The sequence below is a fragment of the Capsicum annuum genome, chromosome 7 (genome assembly GCF_002878395.1).
Source record: "Capsicum annuum cultivar UCD-10X-F1 chromosome 7, UCD10Xv1.1, whole genome shotgun sequence".
NCBI lineage: Eukaryota > Viridiplantae > Streptophyta > Magnoliopsida > Solanales > Solanaceae > Capsicum > Capsicum annuum.
Window position 1 is genome coordinate 18,148,035 of NC_061117.1, and position 26,813 is coordinate 18,174,847.

A 26,813-nucleotide genomic window follows, 5' to 3' on the forward strand; every position below is an offset into this window, starting at 1 on the left:
GTGCGGTGTTGGAGAAAAAGAATTTTGAGGAGGGGCCATACTGTTCTGATTTGTTTAAACCAAAAACTGTTTTGAAGACATATTATGTTCCAATATATCCGTTGCCACACAGCGATGACTGGATAATTCCAGGGAGCATACTTGATGAAATAGTTCTGCCTCCAAAATTCAAAAGACCTCCAGGAAGACCTACAAAGAAAGATTGTGGAAAATAAGGCCAGGATATGTTTGGAAAGAAGAATATAAACTCATGCGATGGTTGTGGGGCTAAGGATCACAATAAGCGTTCTTGTAGGAAATATCACAAATGATACATTTCTTCTTCTTTATTATTTCTTAATTTTTTTTTATAATGATGAACTAAGTCAGTTTAGTTAATGCATTTATGAATCAGTTGACAATTGAAGACAGTAATATCTGAATAATGGAGCTTTATATGTTTCAAAATATGTACATTACACATGTATTTTCAAGCAGCAGTTCATATGTATTTTTGACATAGTAAATATATTTTAGGTTAAAGATGGTAACTTTGATTAATCAAACAAGTATATGATTCCTAATTGTTCAAAGGTTTAAATATATGTGACATATTCTGCAAATATATGTTTGAATTGCATAATGTTATTACTGCATATGTATTTATATTGTAAAAATATATTTGATGTATAATCCACATGTATTTTTAATAAAAATATCATCACTGCATATGTATTTTGTAACTAAAATCAAATCTATAACTGCATTAAAAAGTCAAATTTACCTCTAATTCAAATTCTCTTGTATAATGATTTTAAATGAACACATATCAAAATTACATATTAGGTTTGATCTATATGTATTTTCCAACAGCTTTATATTAACACGGCATATGTATTTTTTTGAGAAATATTTTTAATGTATAATCCATATGTATTTGTAGCAAAACATCAACACTGCATATATATTTTGTAAATAACTGCAATAAAATCTCCAATTTCACTTTAATTTAAATCCTAATTTATAATTATAGGTAATGAAAACATCCTAAAAATGCATATTAGGTATGTTGCAGTTGTATTTTTGTAATGTTTGATTCTAACATTTCATGTGTATTTTTATGCTGAAAAACAATTGATTTATACAACATATGTATTTTTAAGCATAATATGAAAACTACATATGTATTTTTTTTTAACTAAATCTCACAGTAAAAGGTAGAACTCCATAAATCTCACACTACATGTTATATTTAACAATATAGGAAGGTGGTGAAAAACTTTAAAGAACAACAACAACATACTAAAATACATATTAGGAATGTTCCATATGTGTTTTTTCAATATTTGATTTTAACACTGCATATGTATTTTTAGGCTAAATACAATTGATTTATACAATATATGTATTTTTAAACATAATATAAAAACTACGTAAGTATTTTTTAACAAAATCTCATAGTAAAAGGTAGAACTCCATGAAATAGAACCAATTCAAAACATAAAAATTAGTCTGTACAATCAAAACCTACATCCATAAACTAGTTTTTAAAATACAAAAACTCAAAAATCCATCAACCATCATACATCAACAACTTCAGTGACACTAGTTATTCTACTTTGCCTTGCAGGCCTCAAGGGTGCTTCGACATCACTAATGACATTTGCGTCTTGTTTTTCGATCCCATAGTCCCACAAAAGTGCAGCATATCTTGTACGGAGTGCGTTGGGGTCGAACTCAGTCACAATAACTTTGTGACCATAAGAAAGACACTCCGCATACATAACCATAAATATACCACAATCCCTACAAATAAAAGATAAGAAATTTAATTAAATAGTGAAATATATTTTGTACAAACATACAATTTTGGTATATGTAAATTCAAAACTTACAAGCTTCCACTCGGTTGTTGAGGCAAATCATCTTCAAATAAAACATCAAACATATCTGAGGATTCTTTATCTTTGTATCTTCGATGGTTTTGAAGATAAATACCTTCTTAACATAGAAATCACAAGTTTGGAGACACAATGAAATAATCTTTGCTATTTTCTCGATCTCAGCAAGAACAGCCACATAATGACCACTGGATTCATATGAATCATACAAGAATATACACCTCTCTGAAAATGATAAAACTGCGAGAACCCAGTGATGTTTTTCCTTTATATTGACCAGAATAAAAATGTCTTCCACTGTATGCCATGGCACTGCAGCATGCATATGGAACCCATTGATGTATTCAATAAGATGGTTCTCCTGTCCTCCATCATTAAGGTTTTGATGATCCATATAATATACATCATTCAAAGATCTAATTACGTTCATAAAGTTGCAGTCAATTGTACTGTATTTGTATGATTTGTTTGCCTCATTTTTGTACGAATTGTGTGGCCCATACTCCGACTTCTTCCTCAAGTAGTATAAGCAGACATCAATATGCTGCATTAGTGAATACCACACAATTTAGAGCATTCAAAAAAATTGTATTCTAAATATTATAGTGTATGCAAGTAAAAATTACATATGCATTTTTTAATATTAATGTAGAAGACTTGTGTATCTAAAATTGCATTCTTAAAGTTCAGTTACATGCAGACAATGTTATCTAATAGTATATGCAACAATATGTGATGTAGTATACTATATCATACTTTGAATTCTTAAAAATACATATATGTTAAACCATATGTATTTCAATGTAACCTAATATGTATTTTTAAGTATTGTAACATACGAAATGGAAAAAAATTCAAAATAATATATTAACCAAGTCTGTCCATGTCTGATCTGCAAAAGCCATCGTACAGAACTAATTTTTGTCTTCAACAGTTTCAATACCAAAATGCATCTTTAGAATTTCTGATTTTCCCCTCTTGTAATGATCCACTTTTTCTTTCCTAGGTATTTTTAGGAGATGGTAAACCATAAAACATGTATTGATTCAAAAAAATAATTTCAAGCAATCCAAAAGAACTACCTCTTGGCAGTAGCTTTTAATAGGTCGACAGAAATTCAGTCCTTGAAGTTCTTGACAATCTTCATATCTATTATCCCATCAATCGGGTAATATAAAAATGGATGTTTCTGGGGGAATATGCGTATTAGCCCTGCTGAGCTCCCTATATAATTATAGAATACAAAAATTTAATAAATACAAACGTATTTGCAAGATATAATACATAAAAAATTATATATATCTTACTGTACTTACCAGTTGCTGAACCAAATTTTTCAGTGTGGCGATTCCTTGAATTTTGATGGTAGCCTAATCCTTAACTCTGGGAGTTTTAACTTCACGGTTAGCGGATGGATGAATCATGATTCTTGTTTGATCGTAGACATTCAAGCTAGGTAGAAACTCATCCGGGATTGTGTTTTGTGAATCAGGCCACAATTGTTCATCCCCCTATTTATCATTGGTTACTTCTTGTGTATTCGGAGGTTTCCTAACTTGCTCCTCTGTAGCAAGTTCGACCTCTGAATTCACCAGTGAATTTGAACTCAAATCAGTGATCCCTCTGTTCATCTAACAAAAAAATTTAAAAAAGAATATTACTTTTTTTCTATCAAATTGAACCTAAATAAACTCTAAATATATTATAGTAAGATATATACTTGAGCATGATCTTCAATAACAGTCTCAGAAGTTTTTGCTCCAAAATTTCATGTTCTTCTTGACGGTTTGTCGATGAATGTATGATGATGCTTTTTATTTGATAGACCTTTAGGCTCGGTAATATCTCATCAGGGATTGTGAATTGCGAATCAGACAAAATTATTTCATCAATTTTCTCATCGCTGGTCTGCAAAAAAATAAAATAAAAAATTTAATTGTCCTCTGAATTATTACATAACATGAAGACAAAGTTAACATCACTATACGTACTCGACAATCATGTTGAACAACCTTCTCAGAATGTAAGTAATTCAAATTTATACTTCGGAGAAGCTCATCAGGGATTAATTGTTGAGAATCAATTTCAACATTCATTTTTTTGGAATGCAAATTAGTGCACCCCTTGAAAACAAGTAAAAAAATCAAAACATCAAACAAACATCTACTTGTATCTGTTTATATATGTGAATTCAAATGAATATATATATGAAACTTAATTATTTACCTTTTTACCAAGCAAATTTAACTCTAATTCATGATCAACCTCCGTACTTAATCGTTGTGGTGATCTTTCGGTATCAACATAATCCATATTCTGGAGTCAGGATCTTTATCTGCATGTTGTTGCTACAAATACATATACAAATTCAAATAACCTATTAATAGTTAAGTCAAACAAAATATGTTTCTTTTTATGAAAATGAATATATGTATATACAAAGCACTAAAAATAAATATTGATATACAACATCAAACCAAAAAATACATATTAAATAACATAACAAAAAAAACACTCTTTGTTAAAATACATATGAAGAGTTAAAAAATACATATGAGTAAAACTAAAAATACATATGCGGTGTATAGAACACATTAACAATACATATTGATATATAACATAAAACTCAAAAATACATATTTATGAACATAACAAAAAAAAATTGTGTTAAAATACATATGTAGTGTTAAAAAAAAAATATATGAATAAAACTAAAAATACATATGCAGTGTGTAGAACACATTAAAAATACATATTGATATATAACATCAAACTGAAAATACATATATTTGAACAAAACTAAAAACACACTGTGTTGCATGTTATAATGTTTTTAATAAACCAAATTATATGAATTGTTATGTGAGCATCATCAAAAATGTATATATACACTACATGTGATGTAAAAAATAATTGTATTTAATGAACAATGTATATGTATTTAATAAGTAAACAACACATAAAAAATTAAAACTTGCATATCATACTAAAGTCAATCTTCAATTCAATTCCAAATTTGAAAGTTCTATTACTCTCAAATGTATTTTGAATATAAACTTTAAAAGTACAAGTAAATATGCATTTGGAACTTTAATATTTACCTTTGTACCGTCAGAAATATTATCCGAAGATTGAACAACATCAGGACTGAAATATTGTCCAGATTGCTTCAACCCTCCATCATCAACATTTGGTTTATCAGCTTTTATATCTACAACCTAATCCTGAAAAAAATGAGTCCAATAACATAATGAGTTATTTTACAAATATGTTGTATTTGTATAAGACAGTCCAATAAGTATACATATTCAAATCAACTAAGATTTTCAAAGAAAAAAATTTACCTTGCTTTGAGCAAATGCTTTCTTCATCTTTTTGAATTTTTTTCTCATTAGTCCACGAATTCCTTTAAACTCGCGATGAACCTGTTTTGATACAAAATCAATAAACAAAATTTTTTCCATGTAAAATAAATATTTGCCAAAATACAATTACCTTATTGCGGAATGCATCAAAATCTTTCTTAGAAATAAAGGCTTCTTTCTCAACATGATCCTCAGGCTTTGACAAGGCTACTTCATCTACATGAATATCTGGCTTTGACTGTACCTGAGGAAAAATAACCCGAGCTGTTTTCTTTCCTTTCTTTGTTTTTGAAGAAGATGTCTGTCGTGTTGGAATTGACTTGAAAACTGGTGTCTTCATTCCATCAGCCTTTGCAGCACGAGGAGTTGGTGTCCTTGTTTGGGTATGCTCGTTTACTTGCTTTTTCCTTAAAATTTTCTTCGCTACTAGTGTTGATGAACCAACCTTCTGTTTCTTCTTTGAATGTTCGTTGATCTTTCTTGGTGGTGGATTCTGAAAGTCGTCATCAGAATCAACAGAACGTTCATGTTGTATTGCATCCTTCTTTGGTATTTGCAATTTTGTCAGCTCCTTTTTCGTTGGCTCTATATTCTTAAAAACAACCTAGAATAATAGGTAAATAATATATGTTAAAGAATCAGTTAAACAATTGTAAATGAGTATATATGTATACTGTAAATTACATATTAATACATATGTATTTAGTAACAACAAACTTTGCCATTGTCATTGAACATAGCATTCATCAAAAACTCAAAGCGTGGACGAGGTACAATCGTCTTCCAATTTAATAATCGAAAAATTCGATTATCAACCTTCGATGCAATCTTTGGTGGGACATTTAAACAACACTCATAAAGCCATACTTAAATAGTCAGTGACATTCTCTGAATCAAATAAAATTGACCACCAACTTTCAACCGGTTGTTCAAACTTCTGACCAGATCTTCAAAAAATAAAGAACCCCATGGAAAATTCTTATATCTTCCACTATCGACCAAATCGAAATGAAGACGGGGTATAACCACAAATTCAACATTAGATAACACAAATGAATGCAGGAAATACAGGATTGCAAATTTCTCAGCATCCTCCTTATTGTTCTCCCCCCATACTTTCTCCGCGAATGCTAGAAATAGTTGTCTTTTCTGTATAATTTCTGCCCCATTGAAATACTTCTCAACCATCCTATTTGGTATATCCTCGTCAAAAATAAAGTCATATCTATTTGACACACAATTCAATCCAGTTATGATAGCAAATTCCAAGGGAGTAAAATTAAGAAAAGTGTCATTAGCACAAATCAGAATTCCAGAAGAAGAACTACCCTTCACGTCAAGCGTTATAACGCATCTGCACAACTGTGCTTGCACTACACATTGCTGCTTCTTCATAAAATAACCAAAAATGTTATTGTCGCAAAAGTTTTTAAACTGTTCCTTGTTTAAAATTGCGTGTATGCTTTCATAAATATTTTTGTCACTGTACGAGCACATGTGTGGTGCAAATCTTAAAAGTTTTCTGACTATGAATATTTCGTTCCGCATCACCTATACAAAGTAAAACTACCACTTCTTACTCTGTAAACAAAATTCAAGCATACAAAAAAAAAAATGTAACATGCAAACAATACTGAAAAAAAACATATCAAATATAATTAAAATTACAAGCAACACTAAAAATACAAAATTAAGTATGCTAAAAATATAACCAACACTGAAAAATATAAATTAATTATGGTAAAAGTACAATCAAGATTGAAAAATACATATTAAGTAAGCCAAAAATACATATAAAAATACATATGTATTTTATCAGTCCAAAAGATAACAAATTCTTAAAAAATACATAATAAATATAGAAAAATACCTATAGCAAAAAAAACCTGTTCATGAGAATTAACCTATTTGTTAACAGTAAATTTTCACAATTATCCTATCATCTTCACAAATATGTTTTCTACTAAATTTGCCCTCCACATATCATGAAAAACATAAAATACACATTTAATATTTCGAAAAATACATATAACTTACAACTTTAGTAACATCTAAACTTATAGCAAAATACATTTACTTAAAAAATACATTTACACCAAAAAAAAAACTATACTTCTTCATCGCTACCTTCTTGAGAATCGTCAGCAGGCAGAAGAATTCTGCACTTCCTCATCAACCTTACTAATCAAAACTTCAATTTATTGAGCTTTTCTTTTCTTCTCTGTCCCTCTTTTAATTTTTATTTCCTTTGGAGAATACTTTTTCTGCAACTTTTTTTTTTTTCATAATTTCAGTCATCTTAACCGGATCATTGCGAAATTTTGACCTAATCTCCTTAGATCTGTGAGATTTCTTAAACTGTATAGAAAATGAAACAACTTTAATAACTTCTTCTTGAGTTAAGCCGATACTAAAAGACGGTCCTCAATCTGACACCAAATTTAAATTTCGTATGCCAGGAGTTTTATTTTGTGATTCTAGTGTTTGTTCATCCATTAAAACAAAAAAAATTAAAATCTGATTTTGAGATGTGTTAGAGTCGAAAAATCCAAAAAATAAATAAATATGCAATAGCTAAATTAAGTGGCACCTGAAATAGATGAAGATTTGATATAGCTAAAATCGTGAAAAGAAAATAAAATTAAAGCTGGAAGATTTTGTTAATGGTGGAAAAAATGGAAAAATATCTTTCAAAAATGGAGAGAGAAGGAATATGGCGTGAAAATAGGAATAACTAAAGGTTATTTTCCAATGCGGTAAAAATAAGAGAAACACAATAAAAATATGCCATAAAATGTAATTTCATAAAACTAGTGTTATTTTTTAAAATTTAATACATAGATATATTACTTTATGTATTTTTTCCTTTCATTTTCTCCGTTAAACGATCAATCAGGCCCAACTACTTCATGCATTGAAGAACATTGATTTCTAATTGGATAATGCCCAATTTGAATGAAGGTGGTGAAGCCATTAAAGATGTACAAAGGACAACAAACTAATCTTTAAAAAAGAGAAAATACCCGATTACTGCCTGAACTATACTCAAAAAGACTATGACACACCTCAACTTAAAGGAGGTCTTATTACCCCTGAACTAATTAAAAGTATAATTTTGACACTCTTAGTGCCTACGTGGACACTTCAGTGTGTTGTGCCACTTACGAGCCACATAGGCACTAAGGGTGTCAAAATTACACTTTTAATTAGTTCAGGAGGTAACAGGACCCCCTTTAAGTTGAGGCATATCATAGCCTTTTTAGGTATAGTTCATAGGGGTAATTGGGTATTATCTCTTAAAAAAAATTGAAATTGAATAAATCTCAACTACAAAAATGTGAGAAATTATTTGATGTGGATGACAAAGTAATAAAAACACGGTTGTGGGGGCAGAGTTTACCGTAATTTTTTGGAGGAGATTTTAAAAGATGAAATCCCATTATTTGGGGCGACAATGGTGGAGTTGCCTTCGTTAGATATGTTAAGAGCAATTTTCAATTTCTAAGATTTTCTGTAATTTCTTAAATTGTATGAAATTTTATGTACTAATGACCCTAATGTTTGAAAATTTGTGTAATTTATATCATTTTAAAACACCATATTCATTGTTTTTAGTGACTTGAATAGTAAAAGAACTCTGCATTCAGTTTTGTTCATGTCAAAGTCTTGCTGAACAGAACTACTCGATATTTATGTCGATAGAAAATACCAATACCTTGTAAAAGTAGCCGAGATGCACATAAAATGACCCAAGCATCAGTTATAAAAAAAAAGTACTCATATCTAGTTGGACCATTTATTATCTGTCTTAAGTTTTTTTCTTGCTTGCTGCTTCAAGTTGAGATAAATCTGGAACAAGATTGCCTTTCTTATCCAAGAAAAAACATCAGCTACCCACACTAAAGAGATTTACCAACTAAAGACAGGACAAATCAAGTGCACCCCCCACCCCACAGGCCCCACCATACATAATTAGCAGCACCTTCAAGTTATAAGTTACCCCATGTTAGGTGTACATGTCATAGGCTTAGGACAAATAATAGTGATCTGTTACTATGTTCAATTCTCTAATAAACTCTAAATCATGCTTTGCAGACTTCATCCAAAAATGATGAAGAGCTAAAACAGACTGCATTCCTTTCCTTCCTTATCCTTATTTTTTCATAATCTTTTTATTGACATGGGGGATGATAGCATTTACTTTGCAGTGGGCCTTCAAGTCATACGATGTTACCAAGGTGGTTTCTAGAGTAGAATCATGGTATGAATGGGTTGAAAGAGGATGCAATATGATGATAAGAATGAGAAGACTATGGAGTGGCTGGTTTACGCACTTAAGGAGGCATTAAAAGGTCTTGGGAACTCAGTACGCAGGTGGAAGTTCCGTGATCACAGTTTTTCTGTTCAAGAAATTACAACAAATCTGGACGCTATATTAGCATTATACATATCCAGGGTAAGAGGAGAGGAGTTATCACCATCCCTGAATGGTCATTCAACTAAGGATGGATAGATATTGCAACCAAAATAACGAATTTCATTAATGCTAAGTCCCAGAAGGTAGTCAACGTATTACACAGAGAAACTGAGGGGAGTTTACTATACTCAGACACTGTCAGGAACAATAAATGGGCTACAAGAGAAATAAAAGCTGCAAGAATCCAACAAAAAGGGAACTCGCTAATTATTTCAGGTGCAACAACAAGTATACACAACAAGTTGCTAGAGAAAAGCATGGTCAGAAGTTTCCCCAGGGAGAATCCAGATATCACATTGTCAGAAATTCGCCGATGGGCTACAAACACTTGGAAGCGCAACCATGGCATCAACATTTACGACATGGGGCAAAATCAATTTCTCTTCGAGTTCCCCAACAAAACTGACGCAGATCACATTGTCAGAGGTAATTGGTTCTGGAAATCTCACAAAATCATTCTACAGTGGTGGTCACCGACTTCAAACGCCATAGATGAAAGGCTGGACCAGGTTTGGATCAGAATAGTAGGATTACCCCTCAAACTGTGGTCTCAGAAAGTTTTACGTGAGGTTGGTAACCTGTGTGGTGGGTGGATACAAACTGAAGAAATAACAGAGTTGCGAAATCACCTGAAGTGGGCAAGGATTAAGGTGAAAGGAGATGGCGATTCAGTCCCAAAATCAAAGTCCAAATCTGGGTTGAGGCTCCAGCAAGAGTGATTTCTGATGAACATGAAGAAACACTTTCAAAGACCCTCTGAAGAAGAGACCAAGAGACCAGATATAAAAGGAATAGAGGACAGCTAGGGTTTACAGAAGTGTCAGGACAAGTGGGTCCCTCTGATCACTCAGCTATTTTGAATTTGCCAGCTATTCCAGCATGTGAGCCTGCACGTGAGGCTGAGGTTAATTTAATTGCCCCTCAAAAGAAAAGTAGGCCAGCAAACAAGGGGAGCAATAAATTGGGCCCAGACCTGCTGACCCAATGCATGACTGGTGGGCATGTTAATGTAAATAATACTTTTGCTCCTTTAATTGATCCTTTTGCAGCTGAACTGGACGCAAATAATTTAACCTCTGCAACGACACTTGACATTGAAGAAGGAAAAGAAACAGAGCATGAATACAACAACATGAGTAAAGAAGTTGTTGCCCAGAAATCAAGTGATGAAGAAGAAACATCAAATAAGACATCAAGGAACCCAGAAACTCCTCCATCCATCTCTAAGGATCCCTGACATGCATGAATTTATCCCACAAAGAATTGAAGAAAATAACTTGAGCTTGACACTAATTGAAGAGGCAGTACCACTTAATCAACATAACACAGAGGAATGAGCAGACTCAAACTTTGATATTCCAATCTAGATTCATCAGAATATCATCAAATTTGCCAAGAATTCGGTCTAGACATAAGGGGGTGCAAAGGGGAAGCAACATTGCTTTTTATAAAGATTGATAGCATAAGGCAAAACAACTCTGACAAGGAAGAGACAATTATGACATCGAATCCTACAATCAAAAGATCCAAAGAACTGAAGAGCCTGGAGTGTGGAAGCAACTTCAGAAGTAATGGTACAAGAAGCAAGGGGGGATACACAATACCAAGTGATCAATGACTATCAATATTGTGTCATGGAACGGAAGGGGCCTAAACCAGGCAAGTAAGAGGTGCACAAATAAGAACTTAATTCGTAATTGGACAGCTGAAGTTTATTGCTTTCAAGAGACCAAAATTGAAGGAGATATCAAGAATATTGTGAATGATTTGTGGGCCAACAGATGGGCAAAATTTGTTCAGCTTGAAGCTAGTGGAACTAGAGGAGCATATTAATTTTGTGGGAGGAGAAGTAAGTAGTGTGGGAGCGTATTCTATATCCTGTAAGTTCACTGGAAAGAATCAAGATTTTACTTGGTTTCTCTAAGGCGTTTATGCACCTAACAACAGAGTAGAAAGAGAAGAAGTGTGGTGGGAAATTGGAGCTGCTAGAAAACTTTTTACTGGCCCTTGGGTAGTCTGTGGAGATTTCAACACGGTTAGATTTTCTTCGAAAAAGAAGAATTAATCTAGAATCACGAGGGCAATGACTGATTTTTTCGACTTTATTGAGGATATGAGTTTGTTGGACCCTCATCTTGTAGGGGGCAGCTATACTTGGAGGAAAGAGGATAGACACGACATAGCAGTCAGGCTAGATAGATTTCTAGTATCTGATGAGTGGGATGAGCGGATTAGAAACATCAAACAGTCAGTCATTCACAAGGTTACTTCTGATCACACACCTATAATGCTTCATAGTGGGAATTGGGAATCGATAAGGTCGTCTTTCAAATTCGAGAATTGGTGGTTGCATACAGAGGTTTTTTTTGGATAGAATCAAAGAATGGTGGAAATCCTTTATGTACGAAGGAAGGCCAAACTACATCCTAGACGCCTTCAAGTTGAAAGCTCTAAAAGATAAATTGAGAGAGTGTGGCAAAACTATCCAAGGAAATCTAGCAATACAGAAACAGAGTATCATCAGCCAGCTTGCAGAATTAGAAGAAAAACAAGACCAAAGACCTCTTAGTGAAGAAGATATTCATGCGAAAGCTGGACTCCTAATTGAATTTGAAAACATAGCCAAGCATAAGGAGATAGCATGGAGGCAAAGATCAAGGGTTAACTGGTTAAAATAGGGAGACAACAACACCAAGTTCTTCCACAGAACTGCTAACTCACACAGAAGATATAACAACATAGATGAGCTAAATGTGGGTCGAGAAGCTATTAGAAATCCTGAAACTATAAAAAGGGAAATTGACAACTTTTACCAAAAATTATATTAAGAGATTGAGGTATGGAGACCTTCTGGTAGTTGCCGGGAAGTCAATAGCGGGAAGTCAATAGAATCTCTGAGGAAGATAATCTTTTGCTACAAGAAAAAGGATAAATTAGCAAATTCACCTCCCTCTGAGTCTAATTAGAAAAATAGGGATGAAAGGCCTAGTTTTCGGTGACTTTAGTAGCCAGGAGATTTGGGAAAGTGTGAAACTATGTGCTGGAGACAAAGCTCCTAGCCCGGATGGATACACCATGGCATTTTATGTTCGCTGTTGGGAAGTAGTAAGTGAGGAGGTAGTTGCTGCAATTCAAATTTCCATGAGAGATGTGTTTTTGAAAAAAGCTTCAACTCTACCAATGTGGCTTTGATCCCCAAAAAATGGATGCAAAGGAGTTAATGGATTTCAAACCCATCAGCCTAATTGGTAGTGTGTATAAAATCATCTCTAAGTTGCACGGAAAGACTCAAAAAAGTGATGCACAAGTTGGTGGATACTCAACAGCTAGCCTTCATCAAAGGAAGACAGATAATGGATACCATTCTTATGGAAAATAAATGTGTGGACTGAGCATGAGAAGTAATGTTCCGGGCATCCTTTGTATGCTGGATATACAAAAAGCTTATGACCATCTTAATTGGAATTTCCTGTTAGAGACCCTATCAAAAAGGGGTTTTGGTGGCAGATGATTACGATGGGTTAAATTTTGTATTAGCACTATTAAATTTTCTGTTTTAATTAATGGTTCTCTTATTAGATTTTTCTCTTCACAAACAAGCTTAAGACAAGGAGATCACTCACTTGCAGTATGCGGATGATACACTGATTTTCTGTGATGCTAATAGAGAGCAGCTTATGATGCTCCGGATCATTTTTGTTCTCTTTAAGGCAATTTCAGGACTACACATTAATTGGAATAAAAGCTTTTGATATCCCGTTAATGAAGTGACCGGCCTATCTTCATTGGTTAGGACCCTCAAGGGTAGAATTAGTGAACTACCAACTATAAGTGGGTATGCCACTGGGAGCCAAAAGTAGGTCCATAGATATATGAAACGGGGTGGTGGAAAAATGTGAAAGAAGACTTGTGAACTGGAAAAGCCAATACCTCTCTTTGGGGCGAAGACTAACACTTATTAACAGTGTTTTGGATTCCATGCCTACTTACATGATGTCTTTTTTCCCTATTCCTAATGGTGTTATTCAAAGACTCGATGCTCTAAGAAGGAACTTTCTCTGGGAAGGAAATAGTGAAACAAAAAAAATCACTTGGTCAAGTGGAATGCTCTGATTTGTAGTAAACAAGCTGGGGGACTAGGTATAAGGAATTTGAAAACCCAGAATCAATGCCTTATGATGAAATGGCTTTGGAGATTTGTATTCAGAGAGCAGGCTTTATGGAAGGAGATAATCAAGCTGAAATATGAAATGGATGGTCACTGGACTACCAAATTGGTCACTAGCACTTACGGAGTTAGCCTTTGGAGAGCTATCAGGCTATGGTCAAAACTAAGAGAAAACTGCAGTATAAAGATGGAAAATGGCATGAAGGTTCTACTCTGGGACGATAGATGGCTGGAGCAAAGCACTTTAAAAGATCTATTTTATGATATTTACATCCTCAGCCAGCAGCAAAATGCCACTGTCGCAGAGGTATGGTCAAGCCAGGGATGAAATTTGAGCTTCAGAAGACCATCATTAAATGATTGGGAGATTCAAAGGTTAGTAGAGTTCTTTAGAATTTTGGAGCAATTCAAAGGAACAACCACTTCACAAGTTTGGTATGGTAGAATCACAATCAAGGCAGATTCAAGATTCAATACTCAGGAGGCGTACATGAAGTTCAATACTTTCAACAATCAAGTTGGTAGTTGGCCCTGGAAACTAATTTGGAAAGTAAAAATCCCCCTTAAAGTTTCATGTTTTACTTGGTTATTGGCTAAACAGGCAGTGTTTACCAAGGAAAATCTAATGAAAAGAGGTTTCAATCCGAATCCACCATGTTTCCTATTCGAAGAAATGGATGAAACAGTCACTCATCTCTTTCTACATTGTAGGATCACTAGTTATTTGTGGAAAACTTCATCAACATGAAGGGACTGCATTGGGTGATGCCAAAGAGGATAGTCCAGACACTGAAAATCTATCTGGAGCAGCTATGCTAGTATATCTGGTCATAAAGAAAGATGGAAAATCATACCTGCATGCATTTGGTTGTCCGCGTGGAAAGAAAGAAATCTCAAATGCTTCCAGAACAAGTGCAACAACATACAGAAGATGAAGATGAATTGCACAGTTTTATTTCATTTTTGGTGTAAACAGGAGTACATGGAAGATCTAGAATCAGTTATGGATGTTTTAGGCTCATTATAAGTTTTTGCTATAGGGTTGAAGATCTTCCTGTTACTCGCCTACAATGGCAATTATGGAAACCTGTAACATGTTGTGGCAGGTTTGATTGTTTTGGAATAGAAAACTAATTGTTACCTTCTCAAAAAATAGACCGCATATAGGAGTTTCTTGTACTTCATCTCTCCTGTATCATAGAAGACAAAAGTAAAAAATGCAAATTGGGTCATTTTGGTACACACTCTTTATTAACACATTTACACAAATAATATCTGTATCCCGAGCAATTACAAGTACAACAACTATGCCTCAATCCCAAGCAAGAATGGGTCGGCTGTATGAATCCCCACTACTTGAGCTATGGCAAGTAGAGTGAGTAATTTATGAAGTGCAAAAAGTAGCTAATCTTATGTGTTCTGTGTTCATAGTTAGATTATTCGTTTGATTACACATGTAATAAGGCAAAAGCAATTCTTTACGGTAAGCATATTAGATGCTCTAGTAAGTCTGGTCCTGCCAAACGTTATGCATCACGGGTCATTGTTCATCACAAAACCAACCTCACTAGGTCGTCTGAGAATTCCATACCAGCAAAATCACTATCTGCAGAAGTTGAAGCTCTGGTCATCATTAGGATCTTATTCAAGGAAGAACCATGTTCATAAACTTTCTCTTGGAAAATGCAGACCACCATTTGTTAGGAGTTCCATTAGGCCGATAAGCAACGCTTAATAATCTCCCGCTAGTTTCCTCCCTTATTTGCTTCAGATAATTCCTGAATAGTTCTGAGTTCAATTGTGACAGCCAGAACAAAAAGATTCGAATCCATTAGTTTGAGAGCCATACAAATATAAAAGAAAAGAAGAAAAAGAACAAGACAACCAAAAGAGAGTAGAAGTTGTAGAATATTTGAGATATACAGTTTAAAGAAGACATGGAACAAATGCAAAATGGAATCTTGAAGTCGTTAAAGGAAAAGACATTATATCACAGTCCATATAAGACTGTATCCTTTTGGAAGTCAGTTGCTAAATACTGCAAAGGTGACACAAACAATGAAGTGCTACACCATTTCAACATATCCCAACAGGAGAAGCGCAGAATTTCATGATAAAGGATGTGCTAAATAATATCAACTTACGAACGAACGACATTTCAAAATGGGCGTGACAACATAAAAGGGAAATATAACACATCACTTCGAACAAGAATATTACAGTTATACTTGGAGAAAAGACGACGAAAAAGCAGAAAAAGAGATATATGAGAAAAAAGAAAAACAGTCATTTCACTTTCTAAATCCGGAGACACCCTAAGCTGGAATTCTATTTCCAGCCCAACACACAACAACTCTTTCCTCCCTTCAGATTCCTCCAAAATAAATTCGTTCATATACTTTTGGAACAATTTTAGGCCATAGGAGGTGATTGAAAAGATTGGTCACGGATGCATGGAACAACCCAAAGGATCTCCAAATTGCTAACTGCAATTTTCTGTCGGACTTCTAATGATCAGCTCATAAGATGACAACTACCATCTGTCTCCTCGGATCACAGTGGTTGTTGGCAAAGTATATTTCAGTAAGGTGTTCCTTTTTTTCCCAAAAGAAGCCATTGAGGGGCTTAGAGTTGACACTAATAACCATACTTAGATTTTCCTAATTTCGACAAATTATTTTTTCAAATAACACCACAATTGACAAGCTCTGGACCAACACTACTACGCAGTATGTGTAATGATAAACCAATTTTACTTCTATAACATAATACAATTTTATTAGACAATCACCCAAAGGGGACTCATCCTGTATACAAAATGTACAAAAAACCCAAGATTCTTTAGTTTTATAATCTAACTTCTGCTGACCATCCTAGCATGGCGAACAGAAACATCCATACAAGGTCAACAACAACAACAACAACAACAAACCCAGTGTATTCCCACATAATGAGGTCTGGGGAGGGTAAGATGTATGCAGTCCATACCTCTACCTCTACAGAAGTAGAAAGGCTGTTTCCGATAGACCCCCGGCCCGAGACACGAAATAAGAAACATCCATACAAGGCCATAACTCTAAAATAGTGGTTGTACAAAGACTAACAAACCCTTCATCAGACAATTCTACCTACTTTGAGACTTAGAGAGTTCAAATGAGAGGGACTTAAAATGGTTTAGGAGAAGATTGACAGGAGAGGAAAATACAATGAGTGTTTTCGGTTTGAGACTGCACAATTTATGAAGAAGAGGACCATGGAATCAAATAAAAGTTGCGGTTTTGATAGCGTCTGGATATTCATTACTCAGCAAAAGTGGGAACACATCAAATTCAGTCAAAGATAATGGAGTTAACAAAAATCTTCTGTTTTGCCCTTCCTTTTATTTTTTGTTTAAAAATTGGCATCAGGAAGTTTTCACATCATCAACCAACATTGACTCATCCCAATCTTTACGAAAGAGATCACTGATCCCAACTTCTTTTATCCCTGTTAAGGAAGTCTTCAGGCTCATACAATCTTGCTCCACTTAGAACCAGATGCAGTGTTGTAAAATGTCAGAGAGGATTCAAGCCATACAAATGTAGAGTACTTGAAAATTCCAGAAGAGTTAAATTGGCACAATTAGACTAGGATATTATGATTGATGAATTATAAGTTGTGAACTTGTTTGGTTTCATTTTAGAATTCCAAAAACAAAATGCAAGCAAAATAGCAAACTCAAAATCAACTGAAGTCATTTATTGGTGGTTTATTCACATAGAAAAAAGAGGGTTGCTTAGTTCCTATAACAATCTACCTGCTTCTTTTTGAGATTGGGGTGCAGAAAATAAGCCTGGGAATGGGAAACCTGTCTCTCCAGGTACAGGAACATTTTCCAGACCTAGGTTGATGATAGCCTTGGTTCCTTCAGCTAAAGTTCGGCAGCCTTCAAGCCTCTTTAAAGCAATATTGATATACAATGTCAAATAGATAAGTAGCTTGTCGGATGAGCTCTTAATATCAAAGTTTTTGAAGAAAACATTTGCTCGGAAGAATGTGATTGCTTCATCGACAATATCGGTTGTATCTGCTCAAAAATAAGACAAAACGTCACCATTATAATATGGAGACAGAGACCTAAAAAAAGAAAAGACTCGCAAGAGTAACCTTGTTCTGAAACTGGAGCAGGTCCCCTTATATGACTTTTCAGAGGTAATAAAGGGCATCCACAAGCTTTACTAATTCCTTCCTCGTCAACAAAACTGGAGTGATAAACCTGCAATTGAATCAAAATCAGGGGCAAACTATTTTGGTTTTAAACACCCTGTAAAACAAAAAGAATAGAGCGACTATAGTAACGAGAAATTCATTGGAGTTGAATAGAGAAAATTCATCATCATGACAGATAGAGTCCTCATACAACCCCAGATAGCATGATGCACATCACAGAAGATCCCGTACTATCAAAAGGACAATCTATTCATTCCAAGACCAAGAGCGACCAACGATTGGACGTAAAGGAGTTACACGATCTACAAGAGATAGTTTGAAGATGCTTGGAGAGCCATAAAGCATATCATGTTTGAAGGCACGAGAGTTGAGAAGTGCTTGGAAGAGGCTGAAAAAGAAGCTGCTGGATAGTGAAGTCCAGCGCGCTGAGAAGGTACTGGGTGTGGACCAAAGGAGCTAAGGCTGGACACCATGCAATGAAACAAGAAGTTAAGTGGGATGGAAACTACGACTCACCACAATGCACTGAACTTGATGAATTGGTCAGGCCTCAAGCTCGACGCACTGGTCTGACAAATTGGGAGGCTTTTGAGTTTTGTGCAATTGTCTTTTCTCAAACTTAGGTATTAGCTACATAGAAGGTTGAGCTCATTTTACAGAGAGATTTTAACATATTTTGAGATTGATATCTTTCCAAGGTGTCGTTCTTTGGGGATGATTATTGTCATAGACATTAAGTTGGACCTGAGATTATTTCTGTTCTTCAATTTCAGTTGGAATTTCTGTCTTGTTATTTCCACTAATCAATTTACAATCTATTATGTTGCTTGCATGCATCCAAATCATATCTAAGTCCCCTGTCTCAGATCAGTTACTGTGTTGTTTACCACTATTTGACTAAAGACTTTTGAAGTGAGTATAAATCAAAGAAAAGACCGTAATCCATCCCATATTGTCACAGATCCTCATTCACAAGATGTGTTGGAAATAGAATATATCATTACTCGTTTACTTATTTGTTTCTCTTTGATGAAACCAAAGTATAACTCCAAAATAGTGGAATGATGAACATATGAAATGCAAGCAGTGTAGCTCATTTGGTGCACTGAGCCATGAAAAAGGGCCAAGCTCAATTTACCAAAGGAAATGAAAACAGCATGGCTTTGTCATGGGTAGAAGTTATCACACTATCAACTCACAGAGAGATAACCATCACCAAAATAATGAGGATATGTAAGCAAAAAAAATTCCTTTCCTTACCATTTTCTTTGCCGAAAAGTTTGTTTCGTAGCACCAGATGATAATTTAGACTTCCCAACCAAAGAGGCTAAAACACCAATCTGCAGATGCACTTATCAAGCATCAGATAACTAATAATTGAAATACAACTAACAAGACTCCAATGTAAGACAACCTACATCAAAATTTACAATCCACTTCACCTACATCAGATAACTAGCTATGCATCTAAGTAATATTCAGATAATGTTCCATCTAGGCATACATATTCTTCCCTCTCCCCCCTTGTTCCTTTTATTTTTTACATTTCCAAATCCTGTCCTCCATTTCATTTCCAACCATTCTTTTCATATCTTTTTCATGCTGAATTATAAGGTTGCTTGGTACATGGTATAAGGTGGGATATCACAGAATTAAGCCTGGGATAAAATTTATACTGGTTGCGTTTGGTTGACTGTATAAATTTCATGCCAGGCTTGATTCTGATACGTCCCACCTTATCCCATCCAACTTGGAATTGTTTTATTCCATCTAGGAAATGCGATAAATTATTTCAACAATCCAGGATAATTTAGTCGCATACTACACGACTCCCTAGAGAATTATCTGTTAAACACCGAGGCAGAGCTAGCTTTGGCTCAAATCTTCTATTTGTGCTTAAAAATCCACTTAATATGCATAAATAACTTATCAAGAACCCAATAAGCAACATTTTCTAAAATCCAAAACCCATAAACTCAAAATCTTGGCTCCGATTAAACATGGTTTAGCAAATCATTTTTAAGTTGCCCAACTTATATTTCGCATAACGTCAATTATAATGCCAATTTTTCCCTCTTTCGATACACATTAAAAAGTTTCATCTTGCGCCATAAAAAAACGAATGTAGCATCATAATTTCCAATTTCAGCTTTTCCAATCAAATACATAAGCAAGAGCTTTGAACATTTTTTTCCTTTTTGATTTCCTATCTGGTGTCCGGTACCGCATTGGAACCCGACTAATCCGGATCTGCGCCCCGTAGAACCCATTTGAGGAAGCGTTCCCTACCAAGGATTTTCCATACTCAGGGCGAAACTGAGACTTCTTGTTAAATTACGGTGGTGTTTGGCCATGAAACTTTATTTTTTGCCGGAGTTGAGCTTCGGAGAACATGTTTGGCCTTTAACCACGGTGGTGTTTGCCCATGAATCTTTTACTTTTTTCCGGAGTTACAACAACAACAACATACCCAGTATATTCCCACAAAGTGGGGTCTGAGAAGGGTAAAGTGTAAGCAGTCCATACCACTACCTCAGATGAAGTAGAGAGACTGTTTCCGATCGGCCCTCGGCTCATGACAAATAACAGTATACCAAGCAAAGAACATAAAAAAAAACAAAATATGGTAAACACCACTAGATAATAGAAGAAACAACACGCACAAAGTAATACTATGAACTACCTATCCAAAATCATAAACATCCCTAACACACCATGAATAAGAAACTACAAACACATTCACAACACTATGAATCCAGGTAAATCGACAAAGAAAACACTCCTCCCTACTAGTAAGGAAGCACACTTACCCACTATGATTACTTTTTTCCGGAGTTGAATTCAGGAAAACATGTTGACCACAAAAATTCTGGAAATTCTAGAATTCAACTTCGAATTCCAAAAAAAAAACAAAAACAACAAAATCTGTTTCCACTCAAAATTTAAAAAATAAGTCAAATTTTTTTCATGGTCAAACATAACTCCAATTTTCAAAAAATAAAAAAAACACAAGGCGTTTCTTCCCATCTGTCCTAGTCCTATTCCTATCTCTGTTGTTGCTGGTGGGAGGTGACACGTATCCCGTGGATTCAGTCGAGGTGTGGTCATCAAATAAATAAAAAATACTACCTTCATTTCAAAAAGTATCACCTAATTTCCTTTTTAGTCCGTTTAAAAAAAGAATGACCCTTTCCTATTGTAGCAACACGTTAATTCCAACTTTCTACGTGACATGTTCAAGACCACAAGATTAACAAATATTTTGATAAATTTGACATAACTTTAAGGCCGCAAGATTCAAAATTCACTCTTTAATTTCTTAAATTCCGTGCAAAATCAAAATAGATCATTCTTTTTGAACCGAGAGAGTATCAATTTTCACCTAGAAAACAAAAACTAATTTATTCACAATGAATTATTGCCAAACGCCACATATAAATCCGAACTATCACTTTCCCCTAATTCCCAAGCGGATTAATTTATTTAACTGAATTATTAAACAATTTTAAAACATTTTTGAAGCAATTGTAATAACAGATGTAACAATTCCAACAACAACAATTATGAAAAAAAAAAAAATACACAATCGTAAAAATGGAAGAGAAAATGAGGTACGAGGGCATAATTGTAATTTTACTCACTGGTAGAAAATACTGAAAGGTTTTGCAATCGACGGGAATGGGTGATGTTTTACAGGTGAATTTTGGCTATAAATAGTGATGATGGTAGTTGAAGATGAGCCTTAATGATTTGGGCTTTGAATTCAGTTGGGCTCAAATGTTTATGGGCCTCTTCTTGTGATAGGAATAACAACGTGACTTAGCAAACATACACTCCTAATTGTTTTATTTAGTTTACGTTTTAGTGAATTGCAATTCATACTCCTTCTTGCCTGTTAAATACAATTAATTACAATTCATAATCTCTATTTATTTCTTTTCTATTTTTTTATTACTCTCTTTTTTTCGGTTTTTTCTTCATTTTTTTTTTTTCTTTTTTTTGTTTTTTTTTCTCTCACTTTTGTTGTTATATTTTATATATTATATATTTTATATTTATTTGTATCATGTTATATATTTTAAATAAATTTATTATTTGTAGTTGAATAATTTAACCGTGAATATGTATAATTATCACTTGTATTTATATACATATAAGTATATGAATTAATTGTATTTGCTGGGGTCTTAAATATATAAATATACAATGTGTCATTTAATGCAAATGTATCGTTAGTATTTGTATTTCAAATTTATCCTTTTTATTTGAATATAAACAAGTATCATTTTGTATGTGTATGGTTCAAGTTACATAAACATCTATCATTTGATGTAAATGTAACATTTGTATTTCAATAATTTATCTATAATATAATAAAAGTGTGAAGGTCTTTAGTTTTATTGTCTGAACTTTTTCCCTTCATTAAAAGTCTTTGCTTTAGACAAAATCGTATTTTCACTATTTTCTCTAATATTTTTAAAAATTAATTAAATATATCTATGCTAAAACTTTTTTCTTATTAGATATCTTAATTCATTGATTAAATATGTTTATGATAAAACTTTTCATTATTAGAAATCTTCATTAATTAAATATATTTATGGTAAAATCTTTCTGTATTAGAAATCATCAGAATTAATGACAACTAATATTTTTTTCATTAGTTTGAGAATTCTACATTAAATAAATTTGATTTTAAGAAAAATTGAAAAATCTAGAAATAAATATAAAAGTGTTAGAATAGAAAAAATTTAAGAGTTATCAAATTTTTAAAAATTTAAGTATGCAATAAGAATATAATCAATCATTTTATAAAGATTTGAATTTAAAACATGAAAAGATTTTGAATATAGAAAAAAATAAATGTATCACAAATATGGTTAAAATTTATGTGTCTCTCTTAGTCTGTGGTAGCAAGGGAAAGAGGTGTTGCATGACAAACGCAAAAGTGATGATCCATCAACCACTTGAAACTTCTGGTGGTAAAATATATATGTTATTACACTAAAATATATGCTTATGTTTACACTATTATATTAAAATGTGAAGGATCTTTGAAAAGTGATTTGAATTTTTTACACTTCACTAAAAATCTCCGCAATCTACAAAATTATTTAATTTCCAATAATCAAACGTTATACGTGCGAGGAACGTACGGTTACACTAGTCATTTTATAAATACAAATGTTCGTATAAATAAAAATAATTTTTTTTAATTGTTTAAATATACAAATGATCTTGTCAACTACAAATTTAAATACAAAAAAATGATACAAATTAAATTACAAATAAAAATACAATATGCGGTCAACTTACAAATATGAATACAAGATAGTTCTTTAAAAATACAAGTGCATCGATAAAAATAATACATAAGTACAAACAAAATAAAATCACAAAATATAAATACAATGTCCAGTCAATTATAAAATACAAATACAAAGTAATTCTTTAAAATACAAGTGTTAACTGTATAAAATATAAATGATGGTGCGAACTAGCAAACATAAATATAAGTGTGAATGATATACAAATACAAATGCGAACTATAATATACAAATATAAGTGTGAACTATAAAATACAAATATAAATGCGAACTATAACATAAAAATACAAGTGTGAACTATATAATACAAATACAAATGCGAATTATAACATATATACAAACACAATCGCGAACTATAAAATACAAACACAAATATAATTGTATCAATGAATACAAAAACATAAATAATGATGTGAATACAAATGCGATAAGCAATTGTGGTATTTTCGTTACTATTTGTGACTTGTACTCGAGTACCCATATTTTTCAAAAATATAAAAAAATATAAGATAGAAAGAAAAAAAGTACAAAAAAGAAAACCAAAAAGAAAAAAAGAACAAAAAAAGAAGAAAGAAAAATAGAAGTTAGAGAGGAAAAAAGAAAAAGAACAAAAAGAAAGAAACAAAAAAAAGGAAAAAAATAAAAATATAAAAGAAAAAAAGAAAAACACGAAAAAGAATTTACAAAAAATGAAAAGACAGAATGGAAAGAGAAAAAAGAAAACGAAAATAGAAAAAAATTGAAAAGTAAAAAAAAAAAAAGACTCTTTCTTGCACCGCCATCGACGCCAGTGCAGTTTCGGCGATATCACTCCGGCGACCTCTTCCTTTGCACTCCTTTCTCGCTTTTTCTCTCCTTCTTTTCTTTCTTTATAACCCTTTTGCTGGTACTACAAGTGCAGAATTTGGGGGCGACAATATTATTTCGGTGATAGTAACACTAGTCCGGCGACAACAACATTATTTCAGTGACAAATACTATTCTGGCGATCAATTTCTACCGCAGATTGCCGAAATCCAGCGACTCAATCAAGTAAACGGACACAACCCAGCTTCGATCAGATGCACTCACTCCATCTTTTCTAGTTGTGTATAGCTTTCTTGATTCTAGGGGCTGCAACCGGTTGTTTTCGCTTAATATTTCTGTCTTGATTCATTTTTCGGAACGTCTTGGCTGTCTATCTGGATTGTGGGTGACGACTTACTTGTTGATTTTGGTAATTCATAATAGGGTTTTACTTGTTAATCCTATTGGTGTTTTTGGCTTTTATTTGTTTTAGTAGTTTTGAAGTGTGTTACCTTATCCGATTACTGTTATTTGAGTTACTAGCATATATATTAATTGTGGTAGTATATATTGATTGTGTTGCTTTCTATATTATAGATTATTGTCTGTGTTGGGCATCAGATTCTAGCTCCTCTGTTATCTGTCTTTCTTTTTCTTTTCATCTTTTTTCCCTATTTGCGTAGTGGCTGTAATTGCCGATGGTAGGTTAGGGTCATGTCATAGGTCGGGGTTGGGAGGTATTGGGTTTGGGTCAGGGTTGGGCCTAGGATCGATTTTGGAGTTAGGGGCAAAGGGTAGTAAGGTTAGGTGAGATAAGGGAGCTTCTAGTTTGCGAGTCGGGTCTTAGAACATAGGAACTTTGCAGGGTAAGTCTATAAAGCTGGTGAAGATTCTTCGAAAGAGGAGGGTTAGTATAGCGTGTGTCTAAGAAACTAAATGGGTAGGCACTAAGGCGAGAGATGTGGATGGTTATAAATTGTGGTACTCGGGTAGCGTGAGACATAGAAATGAGATAGGTATCTTAGTAGATGAAGAACTTAGAAAGTAAGTGGTAGAGGTTAAGAGAGTTAGTGATAGGTTGATGTATATTAAGTTGGTCATTGAAAGGTCTACGGTGAACGTTATTAGTGTCTATGCCCCGCAAGTAGGTTTAGACGAGAAGGAGAATGAGGAGTTTTGGGAGATTTTAAATGAGGTGGTGAGGCGCATCCCGAGCACTGAGAAGTTTCTCGTGGAAGGGGATTTCAATAGGCATATTGGGTCTTTGTAGAGAGGTTATGATGACGTGCATGACGGGTTCAATTTTGGGGAGCGGAATGAAGGAGAAGCTTCTTTTTTAGATTTTCTAGGGCTTTTGGGTTGTGGATAGAGAATTCAAACTTTTCGAAGAAGGAGGAACACCTCATTACATTTCGTAATTCAGTAGCCAAGACTCAGATAGGCTTTTTGCTTCTTAGGAAAGGGGATAGCGTGCTTTGTAAAGACTGTAAAGTCATACCTAACGAGAATCTTTCGACTCATCATAGGTTGTTGGAGATGGATTTGGTTATCAATAAGGGTAAGAAAAAGAAGTGTAGAGGCTCGGCCCAGGATTAAGTGGGGTAGCTTGATTTTGGATAGTGCTTTGGAAATGAAAGAGAAGTTGAAAAGTAGAGGGACTTGGGAGAGTAAATGGGGTGTGGATAGTATGTGGGAAACGACTGCTAGTTGCATTAGGGAGACTGTTAGAGAGGTGTTGGGGGTCTCGAGAGGTCGATCTGGCAAATATCGGGAAGACTGGTGGTGGAACGAAGAGGTTAAGCGAAAGGTGGAGTCTATGAATGTGTCATGTGCTAAGTTGGTTGCGAACAAGGATGAGGGGGAAAGACAGACGAATAAGAAGGAGTATAAGGTAGCTAGGAGAGAGGCTAAGTTAACGGTTATGGCAATTAAGACAGCAGCTTTTGAGAGCTTGTATGCGGCTTTAGAGGAGAAAGACAGAGATAAGAAGTTGTATAGGCTGGCCAAGGCCAAGAAGTGGAGGGCTCATGACCTTGACCAGGTGAAGTGTATCAAAGGATATGATGGTACAGTGTTGGTGGAGAATGCTCTCATTAAGGAGAGGTGGAACTCCTACTTTCATAAACTTTTGAACGATGAGGGGGACAAAGGTTTCATGTTGGAAGACTTGGAAAAATCTGAGAAGTGTCGCGATTATGGTTATTATAGGCGTATCAAGGTTGAGGAGGTCAAGAGAGCTATTCGCAGGATGCGACGGGATAGGGCGTCGGGGCCAGACGAGATTTTAGTGGATTTTTAGAAAAGCACTAGCGGGGTAGGTTTGGAGTGGTTGACAAGGTTGTTTAAGATTATTTTTAGGGCAGCGAAGATGCTTGAAGCATAGAGATGGAGTACAATGATTCCAGTGTATAAGAACAAGGAATACATCCAGAGTTGCAACAACTATAGAGGTATTAAGTTGTTGAGCCATACTATGAAGGTTTGGGAAAGGGTGGTAGAGTTAAGAATGAGAAGGATCATGACGATCTCTGAGAATTAGTTTGGTTTCATGCCAGGTTAATCGACCACTGAGGTTATTCACCTTGTGAGAAAATTAGTAGA

The 26,813-nt window shown here is 34.1% G+C and overlaps 2 protein-coding genes and 1 long non-coding RNA gene across 3 annotated transcripts; 1 reads left to right on the forward strand and 2 right to left on the reverse strand.

Moving 5' to 3' along the window:
• Nucleotides 1-1,491: 1,491 nt before the first annotated feature.
• On the reverse strand, nucleotides 1,492-6,933 carry LOC107853606. The gene is made up of 10 exons (XR_007057630.1): nucleotides 5,963-6,933; nucleotides 5,376-5,849; nucleotides 5,225-5,305; nucleotides 4,982-5,104; nucleotides 4,107-4,228; nucleotides 3,601-3,788; nucleotides 3,197-3,511; nucleotides 2,963-3,104; nucleotides 1,875-2,424; nucleotides 1,492-1,785 (listed from the first exon to the last, which is right to left on the reverse strand). It is a non-coding gene; the product is annotated as an uncharacterized LOC107853606 (long non-coding RNA).
• An 8,189-nt stretch (nucleotides 6,934-15,122) lies between these two features.
• On the reverse strand, nucleotides 15,123-21,876 carry LOC107853612 (actin-related protein 2/3 complex subunit 3). Its single transcript, XM_016698590.2, has 5 exons — nucleotides 21,741-21,876; nucleotides 19,360-19,439; nucleotides 18,037-18,145; nucleotides 17,687-17,956; nucleotides 15,123-15,678 (listed from the first exon to the last, which is right to left on the reverse strand). The coding sequence occupies exons 2-5, from the start codon at nucleotides 19,360-19,362 to the stop codon at nucleotides 15,536-15,538; spliced, it is 525 nt and encodes a 174-aa protein (XP_016554076.1). The 5' UTR covers nucleotides 19,363-19,439; nucleotides 21,741-21,876; the 3' UTR covers nucleotides 15,123-15,535.
• Nucleotides 21,877-25,842: 3,966 nt separating this feature from the next.
• LOC124885686 lies at nucleotides 25,843-26,511 on the forward strand. The gene is made up of 2 exons (XM_047393926.1): nucleotides 25,843-26,165; nucleotides 26,211-26,511. The coding sequence occupies exons 1-2, from the start codon at nucleotides 25,843-25,845 to the stop codon at nucleotides 26,509-26,511; spliced, it is 624 nt and encodes a 207-aa protein (XP_047249882.1).
• The last annotated feature ends 302 nt before the right edge of the window (nucleotides 26,512-26,813 follow it).

Excerpts from the sequence above, each read along its gene's own strand:
- LOC124885686 (XM_047393926.1), top strand. The coding sequence starts at position 25,843 with ATGAAAGAGAAGTTGAAAAGTAGAGGGACTTGGGAGAGTAAATGGGGT. Across the intron at positions 26,166-26,210 it reads ACAGCAGCTTTTGAGAGCTT|GCTGGCCAAGGCCAAGAAGT; the intron begins GTATGCGGCTTT and ends GAAGTTGTATAG.
- LOC107853612 (XM_016698590.2), bottom strand. Across the intron at positions 17,957-18,036 it reads TGCTCCAGTTTCAGAACAAG|ATACAACCGATATTGTCGAT; the intron begins GTTACTCTTGCG and ends ATTTTTGAGCAG. Across the intron at positions 15,679-17,686 it reads CCAATCTCAAAAAGAAGCAG|AACTATTCAGGAATTATCTG; the intron begins GTAGATTGTTAT and ends AATTGAACTCAG.